Raw genomic sequence first — 22,149 nt, forward strand, 5'->3', positions numbered from 1 at the left:
GATCACAAGACGCTGCTTTTCCCCCACCTTCACTCCTTCTCCTTGCCTCATCAGCCAATGTGGCATGCATGCTTTCAGCTGATGTAAGGGGGAGGCTGGTCACAAAGCAGGGCATCTTCCCCTTTGCCTCCCAGGTCAGAGGATTTGTAGATGACCTCAGTGGGAAAAGAAACAGAAATGGGAGACCTCTTCAAATCACTGCAACCCCTTTATATACCAATGCTGTTGACACATGGGCACTTATATATAACAATTGTTCCCTGTAGCTTGCCTCCACGTGGCTCTCCACCGCCAGTTATCCCTGTTAGGAAAAGCAGACAGAAGAGAGGTGCTCAGATGGAACGCTGTGGGAAAAGAATTCAACTTAGGCCTTGCTTTTAGTATTTAGCCAGCATGAGAACAAATTACGGACTCATTATAGACTCAGCAACTTTCCAAATGTATGGTTCTGGACACCTTTTAGTTGCTTCGGAACAGATAATGAAACCAGGCTTGGCCAGGAGGCAGACAATATATTATAGTTAAGACAACACCACTGCTCTGCTGCATGTTCACATTTTCAGTCAGATGTGGCTGGATAGGTTGTGCAACAAACAAAAGCTTATCCAGATGCATGTCTATGTGATCTCAGTAGAGCTAATGAGTTTTTTCTTGCCTTGCTGCAAGACCAGTTTAATAACAAGTATAATTCAGGTAAAGCTCCCTTTCACTCCTGCTTTGTAAAACTCTTGTCAGCTTAATTTCTGTTTATAATTATAAAGTGAATAGTTGGCAGCTATTAGTGGAAAGAAAGGAAGTAAGGAAGGTGCATTGTAATCCTGAAGGAGTGATGACAAGGAAATTCTCAGAAAAGTTACCAAGCAAACCACCTACGGCATACTGGTTATGGCGATGGGCTCTTTTTGTATATTGAGTTCATCTCTGCTTTCAGGATTATCTTTTTATTAACATACACAACTGCTAACTAAACTTGCCACAATGTTAACTTTGAGTCTCTTGGATGTGATCTGTGGGCAGCCTGCCATTTTACCTGCTGCCTACACAGATTTTTAGTAAAAATATCACTAGTTTTTTTGTTGGTGTATTTTTTTTTAGGTAGACTACAGTCTCATTCTACCTGGATTGTAATGAGTATCACTAAAACTCTTTCGGAAGGCAGGCAGGAAGGCAGGAAGAAAGGAAGGAAAATTATATACGTATTTAATCATTGGAAGGTTACTGTTAACAGACAGTAAAAAATTCTGGAAGCTCTCCAAGATGGTGGAGTAATTTGAAATATTAGCAGATTAACACAATTTCTATTCACTGATGTTCTGGGTGGATCAAGAGGGTAAACATTCCACTACTTTGGGCAACATTTCTTTTATTGTAACACACCACTTGCCTGATCAGATACTGAAGAAATAAAGACCTTATGTCATGGAAGGGAACAAGTCTATCAGCTCCGCTTCTGCCTTTCTCTCATTTTCTTTCTTCCTTTCCCTCTCTCATTATTAAAATACTTTTTAAAATCTTTTAATTATTCTGTAAACACAATTTTCCTTTCTCATCCTTTATGAATGAAATGGGGAACAAACTCTTAGTCTTTGTAAGCTACGAGGATATAAAATCTGTGCCCGCTGGTTATATTATTAAATGTGAATCCCTTGTGAGAATGCACTAAGTCTTACAAGATTTAAGGCCACTACAGACGACGCTGTCACCTTGATTGCAGCGCGGGTCTGTAACTTAAGACTTTGCTTTCGACACAAAGCTTTTGGTGGGCAGCTCCTGCGGCTCACGTTTATCCCTATCCGATTCCTTGTGCCCAACAACTCGCCCTTACGGCGTTTCCTCCTCAGCCTTCTCACCCCCACAGGGCGGGGAAGCTACGCCCACCCCTCAGCCCCACGGCCCGCGCCCCGCCAGCGGGCGGGCCCGACAAACCAGCTCCCCCGGTCAGCGCGCCTCGCCCCCCAGCGCCCGCCGGGATCTGTAGTTCAGAAGGCGGGAGATCGCGGCGGGCGTCAGCGAGGGGCGCGGCCCCCGAGGACTACACCGCCCAGCGTGCCTCGCGCGAGGGCCGTGGGTGCGGGTGAGCGTTGCCGGGCAGTCAGCTGGGCTGGGCGCGGGGCGGGCGGGCGGAGCGGCGCTCGGGGCTCGGTCGGTCGCTCAGGGTGGGAAAGGCGCCCGCTCCGCCATGGCCGAGACGATCGCGGACACCCGGCGGCTGATCAGCAAGCCCCAGAACCTGAACGACGCCTACGGGCCGCCCAGCAACTTCCTGGAGATCGACGTGGGCAACCCGCAGACGGTGGGGGTGGGCCGCGGCCGCTTCACCACCTACGAGATCCGCGTCAAGGTGAGGCAGCCCCGGCCCCTGCCCGGCCCGGTCGCGGGGGTGGCGGTGTCGGGCCCTTCTGTCGGCCGCGGCTGGCCGGGGGCGGTGACGGGCTCCCTCCGCCGTGTCCTTCAGGACCCGTGTCGCGCCTGCTGCGGGAGCGGCGCTGGGGGGGCGGTGGCAGAGACGCAGTGGGCTCTCCACCCTCGGCCTGGGGCTCACAGCTCTGTGACGGGCTCCTGGGAGCTAAGGCGATGCAGCTCGGTTCAGATAACCAGAGGACAACTGCTGTCTCGGCTCTGCTGTGCACAGCTTGTCCTTAAGACTGAAATACCATGTACTGTGAGCAATTGCTTGTCTGTCTTCAGGTAAATAGAGGAGGGCAAACTCTGAGCTGCCTGAGGTGGAGTAATATGGGTGGATCTAGCCTGAGAAGGAGGTCAAATTCAGAACTCCTGTGGCCTCAAAAGATACATAGAGAATGTGTAAGTAAGTTTAGTGGGCACACGTGGGAGATCAAAGCCAGCTGAAGTGATCAGGTGCCTGTGTATGGGGCAGGGCTTCCTGGTTTCTTTTGTACCTGAAATGAAATTTTAGTGCCTGATAAATTGGGCTGTTTCTCGCTATGTACCACTATCAAATACTTTTTCTTAGCAGCACTAGACTTCTTCCTAGCTGGAAGGGCTGTGTGCACTGACCTGCCCCAAAGGCTAGTAGTCTCGAAGTCATGGCTTGAGAAAAGCTATGTGAAGTCATTACTAAGTTCCCTGGTCTTTCATAAACAGAGCCCAGAGCAGTGGATGCAAAAAATGCAATATCTACAACATAATTCTTGCCTGTGGCTGGTAGGGACTTGAGGCAGGGAACCATTTCTGGTCTACATTGCCAGGGATAAGTTGGATTAATGACCTCTTATAATTTATTTTTTTTTGTGGTTTATGGCTGAGTCTACTACCTTGTATCGCCTTTTTTTTTTTTTTTTTTTTAAGCTGATTGAACCTGGTCAGTTATTGCAGTTAGTAATAAAGGGGAAAGCTTCATTGACTCCCTGCACACATTCTCTGAAATATGAGGTTTTACATATGCCTTCAGATCCCAGAAGGCTTCAGTGGAGGGCTGCTGCCTTGATCACTAAAATTCTTTAGACAAGACTTAACCTTGTGTGGATTTTCTGATTTTAAAGGTTTAAGTTCCCAGCTTAATGTAACCTTACTTTTAAAAGCAAAATCAGCTGAGATCTAAAGCTACTAGGAAGGATACTTCTTTGTTTCAGATGCTTATAAGTTGTCATGTTTAGTAGCCATTCTTGTGTTTCGGGATGTGTCAGTGGGGTAGGAAGAATAAAGTAACACTCTTGTAGCCTGTGTTTGGCCTCTGTGTGAGGACAAACTGGAACTTGCAAACCTGTGTTGCATTACACTGACCTTATGAGAACATTAGCAGTCCACTTAGCAGAAAGATGTAATTCTACCTTGCTGGAAAGTATTTGCACCTTCAGTTCCTGGTGACGTTTCTTTCCATGAGACTGAGCACTTGGAATTGCTGGATCCAGGGAAGATGATATAAAAGGCCATGATATAGCCTTGGGAATGAGAACAAATTACCTGTGATTAAAAAATACTAATTGTTTAAAAATCTTAAGCTGAGGTTCTTCATCAGAAAGGAAAGCAGAAAAACAGATTTTGAGATGGATTAGTTTCAGCCTATCTGCTGTTTGGGGTAGAAAATTCTGGATTCCTGTTGTAATGAAGACCAAGAAGTGATTTAGACAAACATACGCTGTGATAGTGCTGTGACCTTCCTCTGTTCTTCCTCCCAGTCTGACTACTATGTAAACATTGTATCCTCCACCCTCTTTGCTCACATCTGTGCATGCCTGTGTACAGGACTCTCTTATAAAACATGATCTTTCCCTTTCCAGTCGTGCACTGCTGTACACACAGTTCATAGCTATCATGAGCTGAAAAATTGAATGTTATGTCTCTGTGTGCTGGAAGGCTACAGAGCAGCTAATACAAGATATGCAGAATTACGTTCACTTGTATCAATTAACTGCTTCTTGGCAGAACACAGGCCGTGTTGCTAATATACAAGTTTCAGCATGGAAGAAGAATTCAAACTTGAATTGCTGTGGGTGCTATTGTATTTGTAAAAGGTAGGCCTAGTACTATAAGCTGCTTCTTGGAGTGTGGCAGACAATAGCCACCAGCTAGCCTCTGTCTTTGACAAGTGCTTGTGGTCACGGAAGGTAAGAAAGTAGCAGCTGACACTGGCAGTTTCCCGCAGCAGTGCTAGTAATGGCAATAGAACAAACCTGAGAAGATGGTGTGAGTTACCTGTGTCATATCTGGAAAGCTGTGTCTTCTGCTAACACCAACGTTAAAAGTGTTAAGTGTGCAGAAATGGAAGGCTAAACTGCTGCCAGATTCTGGAGAAAGCAGCTTCATGTTATGGTAGAGATCACACTGAGCCAGAAATATTGTGAGAGAGGACACTGAGACTGAAGTTTTTGTTGAGGCAATTAGACTTGTACCATTATTGCGGTGTTTACAAACTGTTCAAGCGTAATTCTATCTTTGTCTGAATCTAAAAGCTTAACTTTTTTTTTTCTTTTTGTTTGAAAGATTGAGCTTGCTGGCAGACTCTTGAACTGATATCTGTTAACAAGTATCTTGCAAAAAGTACATATGTGAAATACACAGTTTCCTCAAAGCTTTTACTGGCAAGCTTTCTACTGGTAGTGCAGCTGAAGCATATCTGTTGTATGGAAAGCAATAAGTGGAACAACCTCATGCTTCAGTTCTTCTATTGCTGCATTAATCAGCTTCTGGTGGAAGTTGGAAAGCCTAATGGGGAACTCCAAAGATTTGGGTAGACTCCTTGACAGTACGCTGCTGCATAAGCAAGTTATCAGTATTTTGGTACTTAGGAAGGTTTTTCACAGCGAAGGTCTCTGTGAAAGGTTGATGTGAATTGTGGTAAATGCATGGTGCTTTGACAAGGATTTGAGATTTCTTAAGAGGATTGCTGCAGGTAGACCCTACACAGCACTTCTAGCTGGGCAGCTTACTTCACAGATGGACACTTGGCCAAAGTATTGACTTTCTGAGCCTGAACTTACATTAAATAACAGTCTGTTCCTGGCAAGCTGAACAAGGTGATGACAGAAAACTTTCCACTGTAGCAACCACTGTAAGGCATACAATGTGGCAGTGTGCCACTACAGTGCAGCCTAGCAATAAAAGTCAAATGACTTGCTCAAAAATGGTAAGTGATAGGAATTGTCATCGTGGCAGTGCTGAAATGGCAAATTTGAGTGGGTCGTGTTTTTGATAGAGTGCTTGAGAATTTGCCTTCCATCAGCAGCATTAGGCAGTGAGTTTGTACTGTTCTAAGGTGTCCTTTGTGTGTGACAGCTTAGGGTGAACCAACACAGAGATAATGCAGTAGGGTATAAAGTTCCAAGTGCTTTTTCTATTGAAGTAAACTTGATAAATTACTCATCTCATCTGAAGTTACCTAAATGATCACAGTATGGTGACTGTGCAGTGTTTAACATAATCAGCTAGACTGCCTACTAAAGTAATGCTGCAAACTACTCCACTGCCCTTACCTCTTGAGGAAAGATGTGAACCAACAGGTAAGTTCCCTGTAAATACTCTTGCGTGCTGTTTCTCATGAGTCTTTACTAGCTGTTCCCTCCTACTTGTTAAACCTTGTCAGGGTGGACTTGTGCACGTCAACACTCTTCAGTGAGGGCATGCAAATACCTGTTACTATTTATGGGCTATAAATCAGTCCTCTCCCTGAATTCCAGGAAACAAACATAATAAAAATGGCAGTTGTCATATTATCGTCCTACAACATGTCTTCAGTCCTCAGTCCAGTTCCAGGTATCATTTGTCTTCTGCTGTAGTTGAGACATAGTTTTCTTGATAAGTGGGTCAAAAGGAAGGTCTTTGCTCAAACAGATTCTCTGCAATAGCTTCAGTTGTTAAATCCTTTAAGGAGACAAGACTTAAGCTTTACAAGCTAACTCTGATCCAGCAACTGGTGACACATCAGAGCCGTACACCCACTGTAAAGGCAGTGCCACAGGAGGTAAAGACATTGGTTAGAATAGTGTCAACAGAGCATAGGGGTATCCAGGAACTTGGTACATGTGGGGAAATATCCCTTTGTTAACGCTGTTTCATCTGTTACTGTTTCTGTAGAAGTAAAAGTGGCTTCTGTGCTGCCCATTTTGGTTTGGTTTGTCACCTAGACTAAAAGATTAAAATATCTGTTATGGTTAATGAGAACTTGCAGGGAAGTCATTGGTGTTTAAATTGACAGAACTGAAACAAAATACCTGTTACAGGAGCTATTAGTCCAAGTAGTTAAAGATTTTTTTTTTTGTTAAACTGAAGTCAAACTAAAAGCCTTTGTCTTCTTAGTTCCTTTCTTTAATGTTCAATGGCCTGTTGCCTCTAATCAGTATTATTAAACTCAGCACTAAGTATACCTTAGCTTTTTGAGGTTCTCTAGTGCAGTGATTTGTCTTGAGGTGTAGAAAGGTACTGCCTTGCTGCTGTGCTTTCAGATGTTGTGAAATGGATCACTTGAGTGGCACCAATGGTCTTTAAGGCAGCAGTCAGCTTTCCTGTATCTTCTGCAGAAAGACTTCTGTATACCTACAGAGGTACTTGACTCTGTAGGTCCAGTGTGGGGAAGGAAATGAACACACAGACTGTGAAGTGCCTGCAGTGTTAAGAATAGTACTGGTTTCAAAGGATTGGGGAAGTATATCCAAGTACTGCTGAACTTGAGACACTTGTAAAAGTCTGTTCTCCTCTTAACCCGTTTTTTCAAGGCTTAGCTTGGATATAATATTTGCATTTCAGCATATTTGTAGTAATCTGACTTGAGTGACTGATTTGAGTCTCACTGCTGTGATCAAATCAACACAGACAGTAAATGAACTGAAAGTATAACTTGCTCAGAAAGCACTTGTCTTAATGCCATGTTTTGCAAAGTGGTGCTCTTGATCTGATGAATGTGTCTTTGAAATGGTCTGTCCTTGAATGGTACCATATCTCCTGTCCTTCCTGTGTTTGGCAGGGTTGGAAGCTGCAGATTCTTCCCCCACCATGAGAAAAATCAAATCTACCCTTGATGTAGTTGACTTCAGCATTGTAGAGTTTCACAGCTGAAGCTTGTGGTGGAGTAATGACTGAACACTGACTCAGTGTGGATATTTAGGGATGCATAATACGCAGTAATTCTTTATTTCTTTACTACTGGAAGTCTTGCATAACACTGCAAGTCTTCTCTAACTGGAGTAAATTATGCTTTTAATGCCCTTTTCTAGACACTGCTACCAGTCAGATATTTTCAGACTCCTCTTCAAAGAATAAAAATGCAGTGATTCAGGTGACTTTATTTTTCTGTTCTACAGCCCAGATAGTGCACATTTACAGACACTAACTGCTCCTTCAAGCATTAGTTCAGAAAACGATATCTGGAAGGCTAAGAACTTCCAAGGACACTGACTAGGGAGACAGAGAAGGGGAATGGCTTGAATGAAAGAAATTTCCAAAGCAAGGAGAGTTGATTTACAAGTCTATTGTCTATATTTGCTTTGAGCAGCTGTTTTTTCTGTAGCGGTTTGTGATTAAACTAGGTTCAAGAGCCTGGTCCAAAGGTATTGAACTAGTTTTGCACTGCTGTGTGTTACTGTGTAAATAAAATAAGCAAGTCTCTGAAGAGTGCTTCTTATTAGTGACTTGGAGTCCTTTTTTTTCGGCACACACAGTGTGGGTCTTGATTGTCATATATTAAGATTGCACTCTAGTACAGTGTGGAACAGACCAAGTCAAATGGAACAATGACTAATCTTTGTAGGACAGATGGCTGTGATCCAGGTAGGCATCTGATGCCAGAGTGTTCTGATACATGTTTATTTTTAGATGGCATGCTGAAAAAGTGTTAGCTTGAACTTTAGAGCAGTCAGGTCTCTGATGCTTTTCATCTGGTGTAATAAATCTGTGCTGCATCATTTATGTCTTCTAAATGTAAGGGAAGTATTTTATTTATAAAAGTTTTTTCACTTGGTAATGCAATGCCAGTTGCACTATTGGAGGGTGTTTAACCAAGTATGTAATCCAAATGCCCTGTGAGGCTATAGCACTGAGTGAGGGGTCTGAAGTTGCTACTGTTAATGTGAAAAATAACTTTTAATGTGAAAAGGATGAAGAAACCCCAGCCTTCTAGTCAGAGTATTAAAACAAGTGTTTTACCAAATGAAAATGGGTCCCTGAAGTATTTCTTCTGTGGCTATTTCTTGAGAATCCAAAACTTCTGCTATGCCCCAGAAGGTTCTCCCACGTGTCAGTATTGTTTATATTGGCCACAAAGCCCATCTTGAAAGTGTAACTGTTAGCTTGTGTATAGCAACTTTACTCTAAAATCCAGAACAAAATGAAACTCTATATTAAGTGGTTTAAAGCCAACTCTATACATGGGGGAAAAGCTTCCAAGATTATTTCCATGGGCCTAAGCTGCAGCACCCTCTAAGCATTAGGATATGCTACAAATTAATGAGCAGAAGTTAGAAGCCTTTCTGCAGCTTTTATTGGCTACTTAAGAATGTGAATGTTACTACTTCAGTAAAACTGGAAATATGAAGAAAAATTTCTGCTACTTAATAGATCTATTCTGTACTGGTTACCTCCTTTTTCTTGCATGTTTGAAATATAGGGATGCTGGACTGTCTCTAGCTCACAAAGCACAGTAAAGCTTTTGTTCCTGATAAAAAATTATCAATTACAGTAATTCACAGAAATTTGTTCATCGCCATTTGACTGTAGCTGGCAGATGTCAGCTAATGATGATGAAGTATCAACTTAATGTGATCCCTCTTCAGTCATTCTCAGTGATGAATGAATGGGAACATTACAGTAGGCCAAATCAGAGCATATGGCCATTATAGCTTGCAGTTATGTAAAAGTAGCAATCCCTTTTCTTTCAAATGAATATTTGATATTTCAGAAGAGGCTTTGGCTTGCTAACCCTGTGAAATAATTATTTAGAGTTACTAATTCCATTTGGATGTTGTAAAAGTCTTTGCCCAAGTCCTTCTTAAAGTTGGCTTCTGTTTTTACCTTTGGCTTCTGAGCATGCAACCTGAAGAATAAAGAGTCACTAAATAATCTGTTAATCTTGATTTACCCTGCTTTGAGCCTTTTTACTGTGGCTCACCATAACTCAGTTGTTTGAATTGATGTTGTTGAACATGATCAGGTGATGATAGATGCTTTTTGGCAAAAACCTAGACATCCCTATTCTCATTTTCAGAAAGCAATTCTGAGCTCAAGGCATTGGACTTGGCAAAGGTTGTCTTGTCTAAAGACTGATAGTCTCTCTCACGTTGCTATTAGGATTTTACTGCCTTATCTTTAAGGTGGAAAACATGCTAGCTCCATATCTCAGCACTGCATGGTGGGAAGCTCTAGTTCTTGGTATACTTTAAGTCAACATTGTTTAAAACTTAGGTGTACATATGGTCAGATTTTTCAGTGTTCTATTAACTTTATTTTTTTTTTTAGTATAATGTATCTTCAGTAGATCTGGACACCAAGTGGAGAAAAGGGAAGGTTTAGGCAAAAGGACTGAAATTTAGAAAAATAACAATGTCTTGTGTGACATTTTGCAGTGGGAAAGAAGCTTTCCTTCAGTAAGGCACCCAGCAAGAAACTAAATTTCTAGAAACTGAAGTTTAGAGCATGTTTTCCTTCTTTCTTGCTTTTCGTAATTGTAGGAAATAGAGAGGTAGCTGCTTATGTTGAGTCTGGAAGGAAACAAACCACTGACAAGGTTTCTGCAATAACAGTGGACTGCTGAAGCCAGTTTCTTGCACTAAAGGACAGCAGGCTCTTGTGTTAAGAAAATCATAATACTTTTTTATCCAGCCTGAATGCTATTTACTGTAATACCCCAGAGCTCCCTTTGACTGACTGTAAATGTAGTCAAAGGGTGTAGTCTCTTGACAAAGATTACAGCTTGTATGAGGAGACAGTAAGATGCTTGAATTTAGCTTCTGAGATTCAAAGCCACAAGCTTCTATCAAAAGTGAACTGTGTGCTTTCTTTTGCTCTATTTTAATGGAAATAGAGTTCTGTCAAGGCTGCCATAAGCAACTTGAAAAGATGACATCAAAGTAGGTGCTGTGGCAACAGAGAAGCTTTATTCTTGGTCTGTTAGGAGCAGGAGACATGGGCAATGCAGTGCTGCTGGTGAGTGTTGTGTTGGCAGATGAGGAAACGAATCAAATTTACTTCAAACTATACTAACAACTACAGCTATGGAGTTTCTGCTGTTTGGAGGTGGACCGAACTGCAGTGACACATAGAGACAATCTTGTGGAGTGTCAACATGCTCTTTGAAGAAATCCAAATGCTATTTGCGTTCGATTTGTGTCTGGAAACAAATCTATAGGAGCAAGTCTAGCTATTTGTAAGACTTTGTCTACTCCCTGAATAAATTAATCTAGTCTAGATAACAGAACACTTGAAAATACTTAGAATTCAAATGTGTTTAAAATACTCTAGATTTCCTCCTGCGTTTATGGTAACTTTTATACCGGAATGGCTACATTAGAGGGCTGTGTCTGAAACTAAATGGACAGTATTGACTAGTACTCAAAGTATTTGCATTCTGTTTGTGAAAGTCTCCGCACTTTTATATAGAAACAATTTGTAGGCTTCTAACTTGGGGATTGACTGTAGTAACATCTAGAAGATTGCTACCTGGTTATCCAAGCTACTGTCCTAGGACTGTCATTTGCTTCTGAGGTGAATTGGGAGCCTCCTGAGCTTGGAATTGGTCTCCAATTGAATATGTTATAATAACATAAATGTAGCTGAAGAAACGTGCTCACTGTGAATACAGGTTTCACCCTGAAGTCTATTAGCAAGCAGTCATTGCTTCCCACTACTAGTTTGCTGAGCACAAGCCAAATGGCTGTAGAAACTTATTTGGCGTCTGAGTGGAGAAATGTAGGAGTGACTTAGGGGTCTGGCTTTGTCATCTGTTGTTTAACTATGTAATGTGACTTGGCACCACTTTTGACAATATTTATTGCAGTGTGCTGGCTTGGGCAATAACTCCCCCTGCAGAATGCAGACTGTTAGTTTGACAGTAGTCAGAGAAAGCCTGATGGTGTCTACATGTAGTCTAATACAGAGACAGTGCTACACAAAATCTCTTGTCTTAGCATCTTTCTATGGCTTAGGATTTTGGGCTGTGTGGGATTTCTGCAGAGCTGGTTTATTGGTCCTTCTGCAATAGTGCTTTATCTGTAATGCTGACTAGTGACTTTTGGTTGTCTAATAATATCTTGGGTGATGCATAATCCTTTCAGGTTGAGGGGCTTGCATTCAAACTGCTAAGAGACATGATTTTGGACTAGGAAGTTGTTTAATTTTTTTACCCCAAATGATATGATTATTACACTCCAGAAGAAGCAACTGCTGCAGCAATTCTGCTGAATTTATCAGAGGAATGAGCTGTGCTCCAGGGGCTATGCCAAACTGGGTCATGAGTGTCATGATAGTAGACTTTGCAGGTCAGCAGGCCAGAAAGCCAACACCATAATGCTGAATGAGCATGGGCAGAAATGCTTGTAAAAATAAAATTAGCCTGACTTCAAGTTTTGTGCCTTACTCTTGCCTCTGTTCTAGCAGGCAAACAAAGCACTAGCAGTACTCTGAATAGCTATTAGCACCTGATTGACTAAACAAGGATAGCTCTTGACATCAAATGTGAAGCAGATAATAACATTTTTGATATCTCACATGGTCTTAAAGTGACACTTTAGGTTATTGTTGACACTTCAGGATTGTCTACTTCTATCAAATTCTTGTCCATTGATAGCCCATACTTCAGGAGCTGTCTTTGCTTAATGAAAACTGTATCTCCATGGTAGATGGAGGCAGTAGTACATGCACAAACCCTTCCTACTGAAGGGCAATAATCCTTAGTGAGAAAGGCCCATAGAGTAACTTCAGGTATGAATATAGCCTTAAGCAGTATAAAACAGGACTCTCAAATTGCTTTTTAAAATAGATCCTAACACCTGGTTACCTGAAAGACACTGCTCTATCAGTACTTATTTCTAGAGGAAGGAGAATTGCTGTAGTTTCTGGGGTTTAAGAAACATGAGGTTTAGAAATTGATATCAACAGATAGCTCTATCTCATAACCAGACCAGAGGACAGGGAACAGGTACTTTAGCATATAGTTGTCAAAATGTCACTTGTAAGACGCTTAATTTAATGGATGCCTTTTGACATACTTTTCAGTGTGAACATTTCCAGTGCTTATGATCAAGATTGGAGAAGATTTTTCAGCTCAAAAGGAAAACAAAGGACTCTGTCCTTCCCTCCAACTTGCTAACTGGGCTAGCATGTCAAAAGTTCAAAAGGGAGTGTAGAAGGTAAAGTGAGCTCAATTGGCACTTCTACCAACACATTGTACCTGTAAGCCTGATATGTTGTTTAGAGATTAACTTTATAGACTTCATGCCTAGAAGCATGAAAAGAGTTCCTGAAGACCTGGGAACTCATTGTTTTTTAGTTGCTTTTATCCAGTCCTAATCCCTCTTGTAAGTAACTTGAGAGGAGAAAGGAGTATTTTCTGCAGGTGAGAACCTATTTGTTAAATATTGTAAAGAACTTTTTCTACCTGAGACACTGGCAAAGAGTTGATGTAATGTGTAAGGGTGAATTTGGTTAAAAAGCCAATAGCTGAAAGCAGAGGAAAATAATCCAGTACTTCACTCCAGGGAATCTCCTTCATGTACTCAGGGAGACCTATATTCACTCTTGAGTAAAGTATTTTTACCCTCAAGACAAGAGTGTTTATTTATTAAAGTCCTGACTTCTGACATAAGTCTTAAGTGCAATTTTATTAGTAGTCTCTAGCCCAATCAACAATAATTTACCTGGGAAAGAGAGCTTGAATACTTTAAAACATTTAGCAATAAAATTACCTAACAAAGTACTGTTCTATACTTTATCACTTGTAAATTTTGGACTAATTTGCATAATGTGAAAGTACACAACCAACTTCTCAAGTACTTTTGAACTGTGACAGCCAGAAACTTGTTATTGGCTGGCAGCAATACCACAATCCATAGTGCCAGGCTTGCCTAGTGCAGGAATTAAACCTGCAATTAAACGTGTTTTGAGAAGCCAAAATTATTGCCCAGTCATAGCTTAAGCATAACATCCTATGAAAGTTATTGTGTAGGGATATCCACTCTTGTGACCAGATCCTGAGTGAGATGGCTTACGAGATAAAAAAATAAAACAACAAAAAGTAAAAGGTACAAGGTACTAGCAGAGAATGACTACTGTGCATCTGTCAGCAGGAAGACTGGGGCGTAACTGTAGTCCCATGTGAACATCAGCTTCCTAGGGTACTCCTCAAGACTCCTTAAAGGCAGACTAAGACTATTAGAGAATATGCAGTATGACAAGAGTAGGCTTTATTTTGTTGCTTCTGGTTGTATATGGCAGTTACAGGCTTATGGTCTTACTTTTAGGAAGTCATAACTCCTAGGAACATTTTTGTAATGTTCTAGCCAGTTTACTGATGACACTAAATTTCAGAATATGGTTTTGGAACTTTTCATTCTGAGGATGTCATTAAGAGAGGACTCTCCCAATGTCTACTTTGAAAACAGCATGCAAGTTGGATTACAACAGTGGGATTACACTGCACCCAAGAATGAACAGAAGTAATACAGGCTCTCACACAAGTTAGTGTAAGGACTTTTACCAGGGTGCTTGTATACGTAACATGGTCTTGTGCAGCATTATAGTCTTGCTCCATCTGATGTCTCTTTCAAGGGTGTTAGACTTGGGTGCTGGCTCCTATCCTCGTTCAGCAAAGTTCTCCCTAATGTCCGTAATGATGGTCTGCTTAGTTTAACTTTGTAGTCAGATAGTCTGATCTCTTCAGCACTGAATGTGGTATTGCATCTCGGTCTTGTTAGCTTCTTTGGAGCTACCCAAACTTGGCAGCTTGTGCTATCAAATCTTCATCTGTCCTAGATGGATTCACTGTAGGACTTACTGGTTTTGCTTCTAAAGATGTTGGAGGTCATGATTTATCAGGGAGTAGAAAAGTACAGGATGCTTGGTTCATGTCCTATAATGGTATCTGAAACACTCCCTTCAATGCAATAAGAGAAGCCTGTGTGGATTAAGAAGACTTTCTTCCCCCTTCCCTCCCCACCTCCAATTTTGTTCATATTGGGGATCCAGCTCCTGAAAGAGTTGCTTATGCGACCTTAGAACTATCTCAAGTGACCAGCAAATCAGATATTCTGCTAGGTGATAGATGACAAAATACCAGTGATAATGATGCCATGTAAATGAGGCTCACAGTTACGCAGTTTGAGGTACAGCTTACTGATGTAGCTTAGAGCTTTATTTATATTTCTGTGTGTCGAGTGTTTCTCAATACTGTTGTTGTTGCCTAAATGGAAGTAATGTGTAACTTAACAGCTTGGTTCTTCTGGTTATCAAAATTTCTAATCTGTCTAATCAACAGCTTGTGTTCTTGTTTTCAGACAAATCTACCTATATTCAAATTGAAAGAATCTACAGTCAGAAGAAGATATAGTGATTTTGAATGGCTAAGGAATGAATTAGAAAGAGAAAGCAAGGTGAGTAAAGTGAGAGGTAAATACGAGTCTTCATACAAAGAGTAATGATGCTGAAATATTATCACCATGTTGTAAAGCATATATCATATGGAGCAGATACTGTGGTTGAAAATGTCCAGTAATAAACCAGTGTGTCAGTCTTTTTATCAAGCCTCAGTTCTACAATGCCAGAGGCTGTTTTAATGGTTTTGAGTTAATTCAGAGTTAAACTACTGGAATTCATCTTATCTCTGTGGGCAGATACTGGTCTTCTCTGCTCATGTTTTATTATTTCACTCGTAATGTGAATGACAAGTTGGGTCCTCTAGGATGAAGAGGTGGAACAGGTGTATGAACTTGCTTATAGGCTGCACTTAAGGACACTTCTGTAAATCTTTCAGGTTGTGGTACCACCTCTACCAGGAAAAGCGCTTCTCCGTCAGCTTCCCTTCCGAGGAGATGATGGTATATTTGATGATTCCTTTATAGAGGAAAGGAAGCAGGCTCTTGAACAATTCATAAACAAGTAAGTATCAGGTCTAGTTATCCAAGACAAACCCAGAGCTCCGCTCTGGAAAATTGCGTTAAAGCTATTAGTCCTCTAACGGAGGTAACTGCACTAGGTTCTGAATATTAACTTTCACATAATCTTGAAGTAGGACATACTAACATTGCTCATCCAGTGTTTAGTTTGGATGTCTTAATGCTTACCTGAACAACTGAAATGACTGTTAGTGCTGTTGTTAATTTATGCAAATTGCTACTAAAATTATAACATTCAAAAGAGTCCTACTTTATAATTTCTGAAAGGGTATTCTCCACTGTGTGAACAATGGAGCTTACAGTGGGCTTACAGCAGTTTACTTTGATAGCAGATGTTGAGGTATTATCAGCTTGTGTAATGATGCATATTTTCTCTAATCATCATGAGAATCTTTCTGAAGATGTAAAAACACTGCTCTAGGTAGGCATGCATAGTTTGAAATAGACACTTTGGGTTTTGTCACTGCCTTTCAGAAGGTTGAGCAGAAATTATAGTAGCAAAGTATTATGATTCTGTTTCTGCCATCTGGCACTACTAACAGCTGTCTGTACATGGACCGGGGTCGCTGGTGTAATCTCTTTTACAATGTGGATCCAAGCTGTGGGTAAGGAGGAGTGCAGTCAGTTAACCCACTCTTCTGGTCTCTAGAGTCAACGCTGTTCAGACCAACTGGATTTGGGACTGCTCCCTTTAAAAGTTCAAGCTTGTCAGTTCCACTAGCATTCTAACCTTGTTTGATAGTTAGGCTGTTTAACAGAAGATGCCTGTGAGTTACTCAAGTACTTAAGAGAATGTACTTGTGAGTTACTGTTAGTTCAGTGTCTTGGAGTTGCAAGTGACTAGTTTACTAAAACTGTCTGTTTTGTGCAAGTAAGTGTGACCATATGAAATCTCTGTTTTTTCTTCACATACTTGCATGTCAGCTCAATTTAGAGGTATTGCTAATGATTCTGAGCAGGTAAAATGCTTCAGACTGCTCTTTGTGCTGTTTAAAGACAAGTGGAATGAACTTCCAGGGCATCGAATAGCAAGATGGAATGTGTTTGGTTTTTTTAGTGCTGTAAAATCAAGGCAGTCATGACTGTAAAGTGCAACTTTTGTCCATGCAGGCTTGGGACTCTGTCTTGTATGGGGAAGAAGTGCAAACTTTTGTATGCTGAGTCTAGCAATATGTATGTATATGCAAGAGGGCTGTTTGTGTTCTGAAGCAGCTGAAACAGTCATCTTACCTCGACACTCTGAAAAACTCAGTATAGCTGACAGAAATTAGGTAGTCGGTTTGTGGGCATCACTTGTTCAGTCCTACAGCAAGTAATAAATTGATTGTGTGGAAGTGTACAACTTCTTGGTTAATTTTTCCTCCTTTGAAATATAAAAGCAGATTATTAATGTAGCTGTTGACGTAGTGGCAGACTTGAGTACAGCTGGAATAGGACTTTTCAGACACAACTCATAACTATTCCAGCTCATCGATTTATTCTAATAGCAGGACCAACTGGCTAAGCAAATATTACTAAAGATTTGAACAACACAGAAGCCTTAAGGCTTCTACCAAGTATTCTGAGTATTAGTGAATTACACCTGAAGGTCATTTGCGTAGTACATTCACATTATTGCATTCTCCATGCTGGTCTTTCCTTCTAGAGCTAGAGTCCCTCAGATAAATTATATCATCATAACAAAAAAAGTCTTAGTGCACCAATGCCAGTTCTTGATATCCAGGAGTGTTGAGATGGATGTTATTGAGAAGCTTTGCCTCTCTAGATGTAAAATCTAAATCAAGACAGTGCACCTTATTTGATTCAACTGTCTTGGGCCAGCTTGCTGGCACCACCATCAGTACTACATACAATGACATTCAAGGGATGGCTGCGTCTCAGCATTCTTGTCTGCCTGAACCTGACTTTGAGATACATGAAAATTCTTGAAGTAGCAGTTGCTATTTGTAAGGGTCACCTTTGTGAAAAATATTGAGGGAAAGCCAACGCAGAGCAAGCTATTCCAGTTGAATCTGGGATCAGATCTAATCTTGCAATTCAGCCACCAATTTCCAAGCCTTCCTGAAAAGGAGAAGGAATATGCTACTTCCCCATCATCTTCTCCTATATATCTTTCCCTTGAAGTTCAAGGCCATCAGTGTCAGTCTGATGAGGATAAGAAACTCAGGCTAATTATTCTAGACTATCATTCTTGTGAACTTGTGCTTAAGACTGCTGGCCATTTACTAGAACCAACAAGATTGATAAGTGTTATAACTGCACTTGAAATAATCATCAATACTGAATAGGAGAGCTTAGCTTCCTCATTACAGGTCACCCTCAATGATAAGTGAATATGTCCTGTGGTGAAATAAACAGTGATAGATAAATTTGGAGAAAATGCACAAAGGTTCGTGGAAGTACTGGTGGTGAACCACTGGAGCTTACTGTGTATTACATGTGTTCAATTAGATCACCTCCTTTAAGAGTAGAAATGTTTTGACAGATATGGAGGCCATAAGGCTGACACAAGCTGCCCTAGGGAGGATGGGGGGCTTTTTGTCTTAAAGGCAAAAGTCTGTCTTGATTGACCAAACTGGATGTAGCTTTTTTAAACCAAACTGCTTTACGTTTTTATGTTCATAAGTGGTCAGCTTTCGGGTATCTGGTTCCCTTGGATTTTTACCAGCACAAGAGTCTGCATGGTATTTTAAGGGTTTGAATGCAATATCTTGTGGTTTTCTTCCAAGTTTGGTAGTGTCTCCTAATTCAATTTCAGCCACTTTCCTGTTAAAAGGATGGTGTCTCAGTTTATGTGTGAAACAAAACTAAACCTACAGTAGAGATACTGGTCTCTCCTAGAGCAGACAAGGTCTGTCTCCTGTGTTTGATAGCTAAGATATGAGCAATGAACAGAACCCTCTGACTTCCCATGGTAGAGGAGCACTGACCAAGGGGAGTCACTGCCCGGAGCAGTGCTGGAGCCTTTGGAAGGCCTTCGCACCCCCTGGTGGAGCAAGGCTTCAGCTCTGCCGGGGCAGACTGCTGCTCAGTGAGATGAGGACTGAGCAGATAAGCAGCCTTTAGAAAGGGGTCCTGTGGCACAGGTGTCAAGACCTGTAAAAAAAAAATCCATTTGCCTTCCTTAACTCTAGATTTCCTAATGTTGGAATGGCTCTTGGATAGTCCCATCAGTTGCAGGTGATAGATGATGACATAACATGCTTCCAAATGATCAGAGGTAGCTGAGAGTTCCTATGGACTAACTTCATCTGGGGGAGCATGACAAATCTTACTGCTGGACATCATTCTAGTTGCCAGCAGTGAACTGAAAGTGGGATTCATGCCTAAATGCAGAACAATAGGTTAGTGGTACAAAACCTCAGTCTACTGGCTAGCTGCAAGTAGGCTCGATTGGTTCACACTAATGCTTGTCTTTTTCCTCTCCAGGGTTGCAGGCCACCCACTGGCACAGAACGAGCGCTGTCTTCACATGTTCTTACAAGATGAAGTAATAGACAAAAACTACACACCATCCAAAATAAGACATACTTGAATTCTAAAACTGTCTTCTTAAACATTAGTGGTTCTTAGGCTTGGTTTTAAAGGTTATAGTTTGTCTTAGCATGCTGAGGATGAACAGGCACGAAGTCTCCACTAACACCAGTACACTGCTTGGTCTTTGCATATGCTTTATAGCATTTAAGAACTCACTTGTCTTCTAGCTAAATCCCTCTGAATCCTTCATTTAAAAGTATTATACTGTGAGACCGTTCACCCCTTGCAAAGTCTCACAAACCTTTCCACTATTATTTGCAATGACTTAACAATGTTTACTGACTTGGCCTTACTTGAACTTTCACAATTGTAGTGTCACGTGTTCACTTGTATTTGACTGAACTGCTATGCTGTTTCTGAGGTAGTCACCTGTCTGAATGTCTGTAGAAAGACTGCTTTATTTCTGATATCCTGTGTGAGAAACACTTATGCAATTGTCTTCAAGCTTGTAAAACACTTTATACTGAAGTAATGAGGGAAGTATCTTTATATTCTGTAAAAGGAAAAAATCAAATTTATATACTAAAGTAACTTGTCTAAAGTTTTGAAATAAAAATGAAAATGCACTTCAAATGTTTTGTCACTCTTGACCTTGAGCGTGGGGTATCTCATGCTTTCTGAGAAGCAGGGATTTTACTGTATGGAGTGAACTGGTGTTGCAGCCTTGCTGTGATGCTCTTCCACAATGTAGTTTTGTATTACTAACAGCCAGCACTAAGAACCCTGAGATGGTGGCACTCCCTCTGCAAGTGTTAAAGAACATATAAAGGTATTGAAGGCTGTTCCTGTGGTGTGGAGCCAAAACTGGAATACCATTCATGGTAGGCAGTCAACAGATCTGTGACTTTAATAACTCTGGGGAAAGAGTACCTTTCTACTTGGCATGAGAAGCATCAGTCTAGCTTCAACTAGCTGGTGAAAACTATACCATCCTATTGAGAAAGGAATGTTGACATAACTTCATTCCTAGATTAAAGTAGCTCTGCTCTACAATTACAGTTAGGGACATGAAATCCCCCAAGTCGGCTGTAAGATGTGATCATAGCCCACTTCCAAAAGGAGGGGTAAGCTGTAGCACTGTGCTTGTGTGACCACTGATGCAGTGCAGATAGTCAGTGGCTGAACTGCAGTTCACAAGCAGCACTTCTGAGGTTGTCTTTCTCATGAGAAAGAAGTGAGCTAGAGAAGCTTTCTTAGTCTTCCACATGTGACACAGAATTGACCTGTTCAGATGCTCTTGAAAATGGATTCAAGAATATTCTAGAAGCAATCTGCTCTAGTGTTTTGTGCTGCTTGGTAGCTACATGTTGACTTAGACTCAGCTCTGCTGCTTTTTTCCTTCTTACAATACTTATCACTGTCCAGAGCATCCCACAAACTTGCTGACAGAAGTTATTAGCCTCTTTTTACTGAGGCCACTAACCTCATTTTTGGAAATCTGAATGTCAAAGACTTAACTGACAAAGCAGTGGTGGCCGACTGGATGACGTATAGTACTGGTGATTAGCTACACTGAATAGATAGGTGTTTGAATAATTACTCTTTCCACCTTATTCTTAACTAAGACTGTGCTGATTCTCTCTAATGGCCCTATTCATTAAACCAGGGACCAGAACTGACAGAGTCCACTTGCAGCCCAGGGATGTCCAGCTTTTCAAGATGTTTGTGATAATGTAAAATGATTTCTAAAATTCCCTGTGCTTCTTGAATCGCACTTAAAAGTTGAATTACTCTTGAAAAAGGGGAAAGGAGTTAAATGTATATGAAGTTTCATTATGTAGGTTTATATACAGAGTAAGGTATTCTTTTTCTCTTCTCAAACATTCTTTTCTGAGGGGTGCTTCTCTCAGAAATCAAGATACATGCCCCATCTTATACCTAAAATATGATAACACAGTCTGTATCATTTGCCATGAAAAGAAAAAAAAATAAGCCAAAGAGGGAAAAACTGCATGCTTGATGTCAAAGTATTCTTATTTCCAAAGTGAGGACTTTGGGGCGTTAGCTTCTGAGAATTGCAGGACTCTGGGATCTTACATGGCCTTAAGTCCTTCAAAGCTAACTAGAGACCCTAATTCTAGTGTAGTGTACTGGTTCTGCTTCTGTGCAATCTGCTGTAGTGGGAACAAGACATAGTCTGAGATTAGCTGTGCCTAAACCACGGGGATCTGGGCATCGTTCCCAGCTCATGAGTCTGCCCTGCAGCTGGGCTAAGTTCTGCAGGTAAGAGGGTGAGATATGGGTCTGTTCCCATTGTCCTGCCTGTTTTGCAGCTGGAAGAGAACCAGTACACTCTATTTTGTCCTCTAGCTTGGGTGATGTAGGGACTACAGCACGCTGCAGAGCGCAGTTGCCTCGTTGCCTTGCAGCAGGACTGCAGTTCACGTTTATTGCTGCTCTGGGACAGCAGCATGAATCTTATTGGAATTAATGTTCTGTGATGGGTTCTGTGCACCACTGAGTTCAACTTCTATAACTCATAAACTGAATTGTCACAGAGTAGAGAACTACAGTTGATTTTTCTACCCTATCTGGTTATTTTTATCATAGAGAGCAGAAAATGTTTTAAAGCTATTACAGGTGCAGGAAAAATGACTTATAAAGTGTTTGTTGATTTCTTTCTAGGAAAGTACTGTGCCCTGTGGTAAATACATTCTCAAGTGCTCCATGCTAGTTTGTATAGAAGATGTCTTGAGGTCCTGTAGTCTGTGCCTTGTCTCACTGGACTTATCCAAAGACTTGTCTTGTGTACTTGGTCCAGTTGTCTTGGAAAGGATAGAATGTGAGACCTAGCAGAGTGCAAATGGAAGAGAGCTGGGATGAAAACTTTGACCACTGAAACATATGAGAATTTTGAGCTTGAAAGTCAGCAGAGCTAGGATTGCACTCATGACCTATATTCCTTGACAGTGCAAATCAGTGAGCCATCAATGTATTTCTACCCATCATTTTAGCATGCATGACTTCAGTCACTCATTGCCATATGAACAATATATTTCCCTTCTACTGCCAACCTTTTCTGTTGACTGGGAGTTACTTACCTCTTTCTTTGGTGTGA

At 41.2% G+C, this 22,149-nt stretch overlaps 1 protein-coding gene across 2 annotated transcripts; it reads left to right on the top strand.

Moving 5' to 3' along the window:
• The first annotated feature begins 2,069 nt into the window (after positions 1-2,069).
• On the top strand, positions 2,070-19,664 carry SNX3 (sorting nexin 3). 2 transcript variants are annotated; one of them, XM_050316354.1, is made up of 4 exons: positions 2,070-2,341; positions 14,937-15,032; positions 15,413-15,537; positions 18,984-19,664. In XM_050316354.1, exons 1-4 carry the CDS (start codon positions 2,180-2,182, stop codon positions 19,087-19,089), a joined length of 489 nt encoding a protein of 162 aa, XP_050172311.1. In that variant the 5' UTR covers positions 2,070-2,179; the 3' UTR covers positions 19,090-19,664. The 2 variants fall into 2 exon arrangements, with proteins under 2 accessions (XP_050172311.1, XP_050172312.1); XM_050316355.1 differs by lacking the exon at positions 15,413-15,537 and having other exon boundaries at positions 2,095-2,341.
• The last annotated feature ends 2,485 nt before the right edge of the window (positions 19,665-22,149 follow it).

This window comes from Myiozetetes cayanensis, unplaced genomic scaffold, assembly GCF_022539395.1.
Source record: "Myiozetetes cayanensis isolate MyiCay16 unplaced genomic scaffold, myiCay2020 scf2-11, whole genome shotgun sequence".
NCBI classification, from domain to species: Eukaryota; Metazoa; Chordata; class Aves; order Passeriformes; family Tyrannidae; genus Myiozetetes; species Myiozetetes cayanensis.

Bases quoted from the DNA above. Each gene is read 5' to 3' on its own strand.
- SNX3 (XM_050316354.1), top strand. From the start codon at position 2,180: ATGGCCGAGACGATCGCGGACACCCGGCGGCTGATCAGCAAGCCCCAG. The intron at 15,033-15,412 runs GTGAGTAAAGTG...TAAATCTTTCAG, and splicing joins AATTAGAAAGAGAAAGCAAG to GTTGTGGTACCACCTCTACC. The intron at 15,538-18,983 runs GTAAGTATCAGG...TTTCCTCTCCAG, and splicing joins CTTGAACAATTCATAAACAA to GGTTGCAGGCCACCCACTGG.